General features: G+C 56.7%; 2 protein-coding genes across 2 annotated transcripts; one reads left to right on the top strand and one right to left on the bottom strand.

The window, feature by feature from the left end:
• Positions 1–761: 761 nt before the first annotated feature.
• BESB_019230 (uncharacterized protein) lies at positions 762–1607 on the bottom strand (the record flags this gene model as incomplete). The annotated part of the gene is made up of 1 exon (XM_029360632.1): positions 762–1607. One exon carries the CDS (start codon positions 1605–1607, stop codon positions 762–764), a length of 846 nt encoding a protein of 281 aa, XP_029215991.1.
• Positions 1608–4623: 3016 nt separating this feature from the next.
• BESB_019220 (aspartate carbamoyltransferase) lies at positions 4624–8308 on the top strand (the record flags this gene model as incomplete). The annotated part of the gene is made up of 8 exons (XM_029360631.1): positions 4624–4661; positions 5062–5332; positions 5539–5649; positions 5996–6091; positions 6438–6724; positions 6927–7050; positions 7440–7637; positions 8132–8308. 8 exons carry the CDS (start codon positions 4624–4626, stop codon positions 8306–8308), a joined length of 1302 nt encoding a protein of 433 aa, XP_029215990.1.
• Between the last annotated feature and the right edge of the window lie 51 nt (positions 8309–8359).

The raw sequence follows: 8359 nt of genomic DNA, 5'->3' as shown, positions 1-8359 counted from the left end.
AGGCTTAATAATATACAACGGTCACGATGAGGGCTGGTTACGCCAGCAGGGTTGGAAAATAGTTTCGACATATATCCGACAAGCGGGCTGCCGTGAATTTCGAACGAACACCTGCCCGCACGTCCTCAGAAGTGTTCAACAGCAGATAGAATATTGACATGGCGTCGCGCAGCGAGAAAACCGGGTTCCGTCTTCCCAGTCTCGGGTTTCGGCGGAGTCCCATCTCACCGTGAATCTCTCTCCACGCGAACCCCGAGTCTCAACTGCGCGACAGACGATTATAAGAGTTTAGATTCAAAGGTCAGGATCCGGCCGTCTCGGTTCCTGTAATTCTAAGACAGGTTACCGTGTTGTCCCCCTTTATCCATTTACCGTCGTCTGTGACGATTGCCTCATGCACGATCGCCTTTCCGTGGGTGCTGCTTGACTCTCACGAGAGCTACCAGCAGTCGATCTGTCCTCTTTGCCGCTCTGCAAGGTAGCACGCGAGATCCGCTCCCCCTCCTCAGTCGGCGCCCATATTACTATGCCATGGAGATATCCTCCTCTACAGTCTCTGTCCAGGTGCATTGATTCTGACGCACCCATTGCTGGCCTTGAGCTCTGTTTCCCATCGTGACGTCCCTGCGTCCACCTCCGTCGAGTATCAGCGTCGTCACGCTTCAAATAAATCTTTGCTCGACGTCATGTCGGAGCTCTCTCCCGCGCCATAGGCCTCGTTACGGTCATCTACGCGTTGACATCGCTCTCCTCGAGGGCCTTCAGCTGCGTTCTGGTGCAACTTCCTGGAAGTCTCCGTCCTGTTTGTCCACTGCGTTCGCCTCGCCGTCTTCCCTTCCTTCTTCTGGGGTGTCTCCTTCAGCGTCCTCGAAAGTTACCGGCTGGCGCTCGCCACCGTCACCGTCCTCTCCACCCATTCCCGCTGCCGTTCGAACAAAAGACTTCCGCAGCTCGTCCTGTACCATTTCTGCCGCTGCGCTCCTGGCTTCGTCCTCCGTCAAGTTTTCCGACAGAGATTCGCACAGCGCCTGGCCCTCTCGCACCATCTCCCTAACGGTGTTTGCTGCTGCTGGTCCAACACTGCGTGAAACCTCCTCCAGCTGGCGCAGAAGAGCACGCAACTTCGTCACGACGGCCCTGGCTAGTTGACGAGACTTCTTTGCGTCCATCCGCGCAAGCTCCATGCCGCCCAGAGCGTCGAAGCTTGCGCTGTCGACTTCCGCATGAAAGTAGTGTTCCAGCTCTTGCATGAATGCTGCGTCCTCCGCCTTCGCTGAGGCTACGAGGCGAAAGACCAACGCGTACACCTGCTGTATCCGCTGCGTCAATCTAACTGCCACGGCGTCCGGAGTATTAATCTCATCAGCCCATGAATCCACATCGAGTTCATCCTCATCAACATCCTCGTCGTCGTCAATCATGGCGTCCTCGAACTCCATCGTGAATTCATCCTCCACATTCACAGCCACAGGATGGTCAAGAACCTCAGATCCGCATGTTAACTTTGTGACACAGCAAGCAACGAACAGCAAGCACAGGAAAACAAGGAGGCGAGCGCGGCCAGGCTGACCTCCCGCTACTGCCTGACGACGCGCGTGGACCCGCATGGCGAGGCAAAACTGTGGACGGGTTTTCCTCTAATACTTCACGCCGTTATCCGAGTCCGCATACAGAGAACAACGTGAATAACGGTAGGGGAGTGAACTACGTGTTTCGTGGCGTCGCTTGTCACTCGTTCAATACCCACCTGCAGATAGCCTCGCCGTTGCAGGCCCATCAGGGCGTGCCGTTGTCAGCCCCGCCGCATGCGCGGCCGTCCGAAGAGGCGGGGCTCGCCTCCCCTTCGGGTTCACTCGGACTGCGACGTCGGCGCCGGTCTCGACTGCAAACAAGTGCGCTTCCGCATTGAAATGTTCCATCCGTCACATTTACTAGGCCAAGATGGATTTTACTACTTTCTTGAAACGGAACAGCGCGGGGAACTTAGGCTACCCCTGCCGTTACCCCGCGCCGCCCGGGGTCGGGGGTAAATACCCCCGCGACCGGTTTTGCACGCACTTCTGGGGCGATTCAAGCGCTCCTGCCGGGCCTGTTCAAACTGTGGCTCTTATGTCTTGAAACAAACGAGTAGCTGGGAAAAACCGCCGAGTGGTCGACGCACCCTATCTCCTCTGGCAGGTGCTGGTAAACGCGTACTGCTTGTAGCCGCGCTGGAGGCAGAGATACTCTCAGCATTGTTGCGGTCTACGGGCCGTGTGCGTCGTCAGCCTGGAGTTGAGTACTCCACCCTAGGGGAAGCATAATGACGGCAGCGATATCTGGCTTTCGGCGACCGAACTGGGAGGTCACGCCCCTTTACGCGGTATCCGCTTGGGCTGCCTAGCCGACCCGAACGACGCGTGCTGTTAGCGCGGCTGTCCTTGAAGCCAAATATGCAAAAATTATGCGGCCTCGTGACTGGCAGGATTGCAACAGAACCGTGCGCACACAAGCCTGCACGCTCGCACGCACTGGATGGCAGCAACTGTAACTTCTCACAGACCTACTTCACGCGGGTTCATTTCGACCTCGTCAGAATAGCCTGACATCCGGTCCCAGTTGCTCAAGGCCTCGTAGTCTCCTGGGCCTGCACCACCCGCGTCGCCTGGTCGGACCTTTTCGTTCTGCAAAGAGACATAGATACATGTACTACGACTCGGATACAGATATTGCGTTTTGGCGGTCGAACCCCGGGCCTGCAGTATCCGCGCATCCTCCTGTGCAAGACACGGGGCAGAAACGACCGCGGATAAGCTTTGCTGGCCGCGTCAGGGTTCGTTATTTGTGATAGAGTTGTGATATGGGTATGACCCTTGAACATGAAGTCGCTGTGTGTGAACTCGGCCTGCGAGGCCTCTGTGCACGCCGCCGTCCAGCCTCAGGCTGGTCATTTCAACGCGATCCTGCTAGGCGCTCTACGGCTCATGCCACGGAGGCGAGGAGGGTCTCCAACTCTCGCCTGACGGTATATTACTGCGTGTTCTGGCATGTAGTTAGCCGGGCGATGGTGGAATGCGCTTTGTATCTCCGCAGTGCCTCCCCACCACCTCAGGGTTCAAATCTGCGTTCTGTGCAACAAGGCAAAAGTCACGCAAGCTTCCTGCGGGCAGATCTGCCTATACCGCGTAAACGCAGCCGGCGTTCTCCGTTTTCGAGTGGCGAAGATATTAGCTGTGCCAGTCTTCACAAACCTCTCAATGGAGAGCTTGCGAGGGCTTGAAAATTACTGAACGCAAGGCTGATCGATTTATGAGACGGAAATAGGGCATCCGTCTCAGTATTCACTGGCATCTCAATAATTGATCGGAAATACTGTCGCCACTGCAGACGTACCGGACACAGGAGGCTACAGAACCGCGGAGCACCTGCTAGCGAATGTGGCAGAAAAAAATCGGCAGGTGGCTCTGCTAGGCATTCATCCGCGGCTCCCCGGTGCGCAAGGTCAAACGGTAGGACTCCATTTGTCTCCAGCGTTGTTGCAGAAGTGGGACTAAAGGGATTTTTGTTACCCGATGCGTGTGCGAGCGCTTCGGTTGCAGGACCCCGTGCCATCAGTGCCACAAGAAACGGCCATTAACGAAGCAGCGCTTCTCATCTTCGGTCCACATGGTAGCAATATAACATCGCTGTCTCACAGGACACCCCCAGCAACCTTTCCTTCCGAGTAGGACTATCCGAAGGCGACGACGCCCGCGATTTGCGTGCCATGGGCGTGCGCAGTTTGGCACGCGCGGCCTCTCTGCCTTTGGGCACATCACATCGGGCTGGCAGACATATAACAGATATCGCGACAGAAAAGGTCGGACCAACTGTGCAACCAATATCGTTATTCAGACGGAGTAAAACTCTTCAAGGCTTTCAAGTGACTGGAAACAAGAGACATGTCCAGCCACATTACCTACGAACGCTGGGCAGCTGCGCGGGCCCCGTCCGGGCTTCGATTGTGCCCCTTGTCTCACACAGGGACAGAGCAAGTTTGTGATGGGAGCAGCCACAGCGACAAACCCAAATCCGCATGATATTACGACCTTAGTGTCTCAATAGTAGTATGTCCGTATTGAGTAGCTCCAGGGCTCGCCAAGCCATGCAGTCTGCGGGGAGACATGCTCGGCTTTGCGCAGACGTGCGCAAAGGTGGCTTAGCTAACGCTCTCGGGCTCATTCATGATTAGAACGGCCGTCAGATGGTCCATCCGCAGAAAGTATCGAGCTCATTCTTGTGATCAGGTCAGCGTGGTGCCGTTTTGCTACTTCTCATTGCTTCCTCGCTGCAGAGTCGTGGATCGCTGTGCTGGCTCTTGCAGGGACGTCGCAGCCCAGCACACGTGAGCACGTGCCCACTCTCTTGTTCTGTGCGGCCAAAACTCGAGAATTACCGGATAGCCACGCCGCTGGATTTGCAAAGAGTGTTTTGACGTGGGAACCGTGGCAGGCCAAGGGGGCGCAGACACGTCGTGGCCTCGCTGGAGGCAGGGCATCTTTCCATTCATCAGGGGTCGGCCTTCTCCTGTGCAGTTCCGGGAAATCTAGAGACGTCCCGACATGGCGCAAATAAACGACCAGCAGCCCGTCTCCGGCAGCATAGATGATGGCGATTCTCCCGCAGTTTGTGGACCGGGTCAGGTAAGGCTGCTGGCAGCGACAGACAAAACTGCACTTGTCAACTTGCTGTTTCCAGTGCCCCACTCGAAAGAGCCGTGCCGTGTGCATGTGACAAAAGTCCTCAGTATCCTTCTCATTTGAATGTTCTCAGTCTGCATCGCGGGCTCCCGGAAACCTTCGCTGGTTCGCGTGATTTCGTTTGCTTACTGCCTCGTGTTCAGCACACAAGACTGCTGCGTGAGGGGCAAGAAACTCGGCGTAGGAGGAAACGACGCGTGATATTCCAAGAGAGACACACCTGGTGCCGTCAGTGGATAGGCAGTCGTGTTTGAGCTTGGCGTGGCCAGCTGTCCGCCGCCTTCCGGCTACTGTGTAAATGTCTCTGTTTTCGGGTCGTGCCCTCGGTCACACCGCCCGCCAGCCACAGCTCCCCTTTGCGCTCTGTTGTTGTCTGCTCGCAGCTGCCCGTGGCTTTCCGCCTCTCTCTGATCCGGCAGGCCGAAGAGAAGTTCTATCGGTCGCGTCTCAGCTCAGTTTCCTCTCTCTCCTCGTCGGATGTTGTCCTATTCGTCACAGTGGCATCCGAACTTCGCAGACTGCTGCTGAGCCGTGAAGCTGAGGGCGCCAGTTGCTCTGGTCACCAATGCGATGCCCCCCAGAAAAACGATCTTGCATGGTGGGAGCTTCTCAAGGTGAGCCACTGTAGTGGGGAAAGAAGTCGTGCATGTGTTTCCTTCAGAGCGTCCCGCGGGCACGCAAGTCTGAGGGGTCCTCACCAAGTTCAGGCGGTAGCGCGTCCGCCTTCAGGGGGTGACGAGATCTCCTGAATTGTCACGAGACCATGTTAGTGTGGATCTTTTATCCCGGTTCTCAATCTGCCTGTCGTTCTATCACACAGGGAAAGGTTGTTGCGACGGTTTTCTTCGAGCCTAGCACTCGGACGCGATGCTCATTTGAGGCAGCTACACTCCGGCTGGGGGGCAGGCTTATCAGCTGCGGCGATATGCAGGTAATGCACGCCAAACAGAAGTTCACAACGCATACGCACATGGCCACTTGTTCTCGTTTCGCTTCGGGCATTCGATGACATGTGGTTTTATTTCGGGATGGTTGCTCGCTAACCAGCCAAAAAGCTTCCGAAAACTGCGTCGCTCATCGGTTCAGCTCAAACGGGGATTGTCAGCCATTCGTGCAATATAAGGTATGCGGCGGTCCGAATCAGACAGATTAATACAAGGGCAGATGCCCGTGCGGCACGGAGCACCGCAGGCCGAGTATGCGCAGCACCGCTGTTTTGAGATAGGCGGCAGATAATGAATGCGTTGTGCTGTTGTGCGTCACCCATTCTCATGCAGACAACTTCGTCGACGAAAAAGGGGGAATCGCTGGAGGACAGCGTGAGAATGTTCGCCGCCTACAGTGACGCGATCGTACTCCGACACCCTGAGAAGGTATGCAGAGGTTTTCTGGGGACGCGGCGGGTAACCAGGAGGTTCGCCGACGACGGCAAGTGAACGCCTCACGGCAATCTTGTGCGTACAGCATTCGATGCGACGATGTGCGGCATTCACTGTGGAGCAATTGCTGGTGAGGCGAAGCGGGAGTAACTTCGTGTGTGATCACGGATTCATATGCGTCTGTAGTAACTTCCAGAATGCGGGGCTTGACAACCATGCCGCCCAACATTTCTCATGTCCAAGTCATGTAAGGCGAGGGCTGGTGTATGCGGATGGTACGACGCAGAAAAAGGGACTGCCACAATTGCAGGAGCTCTCCGGTCTCCCTTGTGTTCTGCAGGGGTCCATGGAGCGAGCAGGGGAAGCACTGGACGGCGTGCGACAGGGGCGGCCTCCACGCGCTTTGCTGAGCGCAGGCGATGGCGCGGGGGAGCACCCGACGCAGGCCCTGCTCGACATGCTGACTCTGGCGCAGATTCGACCTCGTTGGTGGCGCGCACAGCTGAAGATCATTGAGTCAGGCAGCGGCAGTTCTGGGGGATCAGAGACTGCGCCAGGCGTTCGTGACGCGCGACCGACAGACAGTTCACTCGGTGTCGCATTCGTGGGAGACCTGAAGCACGGCCGGTAAGAGGCAGGCGGCCAGAATGCAGTCGCTGACGTAAGCAAGGCGGATTCTTGAAAAGTGCGCCGCGGGGGGCAGCGGGCCGGGGAAAGGCCGGGAGGCACGGAGGTCTTCAGCGATGCGGGCGCACATCTTGGTAGCGCGATTCTCTTCGACTCGCTATTGTGTGGGCAGCATTCTAAGGTGTTTGTCGATGTCCCTCAGGACCGTGCATTCCCTGGCGATGCTTCTGTCGCGCTTCGACTGTCATCTGATGGCTATAAGCACAGAAGCCTCCGCCCTCCCCCCGGCAGTGGAAGCGCGTGTGAGGAAAAACTTTGAAGCACAGGTAATATGAAGCAGGCATTCGCTCTTGCGGAACACTGTGGATCAGACACAACGCAAAGTCGTGAGTGGCAGGTGGTCAGATGAGTAGCATGCAGGGGGTATCTTTGCTGCGGCGCAGACTCATGTGTCCTAACGGCGAATCTGCTTAGAGGCTTCGCCAGCAAGGCACTTTTGTTGTTGCCCTCGGCACGTGCCTTGGGGTGCTCGGACGTGAGATGCCAGCTTCGTCACGCGTGAAGATAAAGAGACGATTCCCTGGACTCGCTACACTCGCTGACGCGCTGAAGAATCGGTCCACGTTCAGTCGAACAGGTTCGCGGGGGAGCTCAACTACGGCAGAAGATGGCCGAGATGTATTTTGTCGCTCCTGTGTGAGTGGGTGCATCGCAGGGCCTGTCAGGAGAGGATCGACTCATCTGCTCTTCAGACTTCATCGGCGCCATTCAGGCGGCGGATGTCCTTTACATGACCCGCTTGCAGTCCGAGCGGCTTCCTGAAGTCAATGCCGGTAAACCCGGGCAGTTCCCACCAAGCGATTACCAGCTGAATCGGGCTCTGCTCGAGAAACACGCCCGCCCACATTTACGGGTAAGCCAAGAAACGAAGGTCGGTTGTTTTCCAGCACGCTTCAGCCCCGTGCCACGAAGTAGGCTGGCAACGTTTTCGCAGGCGCTGTTCTTGCTCAAAGGTGCAAGGGGTGCGAGGCAGTACATTCTTCGTTTGGCAAGGCACAGCTGGGGAGGGAATGTGCAGAGCCTTCTCGGATGTTTCTTCGCGGCTTCTGTTTCAGAGAGTTGCCGAGCGACGCGGGCAACGGACAACGACAGTGGAATGACTCAGCACCCAGTGCTTCTTCAGACCCATGTCGGACGCTCTCCTACGCGTCCATATCTTTCAGAAGGCTGCTCAGTCGCTATCCGGCAAAGCTCCGGGATAGCTGTGGTCTCCAACAGCGGCCCGTCGCCTGCCTGCCGCACACATCCTCTCTTTATGGGAGTTCACTGCGCCGGGTTGTGTCCTCAGTGACGGTGTCTGTATGCGCAAGCTACTACCTCTCTGAGTTTGATTTGCGGGTGCCTCAGGTCATGCATCCTCTTCCGCGTCGTGAAGAGGTCGCAGTCGATGTGGATGGCACACCCCACTGTGCCTACTTCACCCAGGCGGAGAACGGCCTCTACATGCGGATGGCGCTTCTGGCAATCTTCTTGAATCAGAAGACGGCGCGCATGCTTTTAGGAGAGGAGAGTCGATGGCGATAAAGTTGCCATAGCTTCAACGCAACACGTGCTGCCTGAAATGGCCGGCGGATC

This window comes from Besnoitia besnoiti, chromosome XI (genome assembly GCF_002563875.1).
Source record: "Besnoitia besnoiti strain Bb-Ger1 chromosome XI, whole genome shotgun sequence".
In the NCBI taxonomy this organism is placed as follows: domain Eukaryota; phylum Apicomplexa; class Conoidasida; order Eucoccidiorida; family Sarcocystidae; genus Besnoitia; species Besnoitia besnoiti.
Note: the sequence above shows the minus strand (reverse complement) of the source record. Positions and strands in the feature narration are given on the sequence as shown.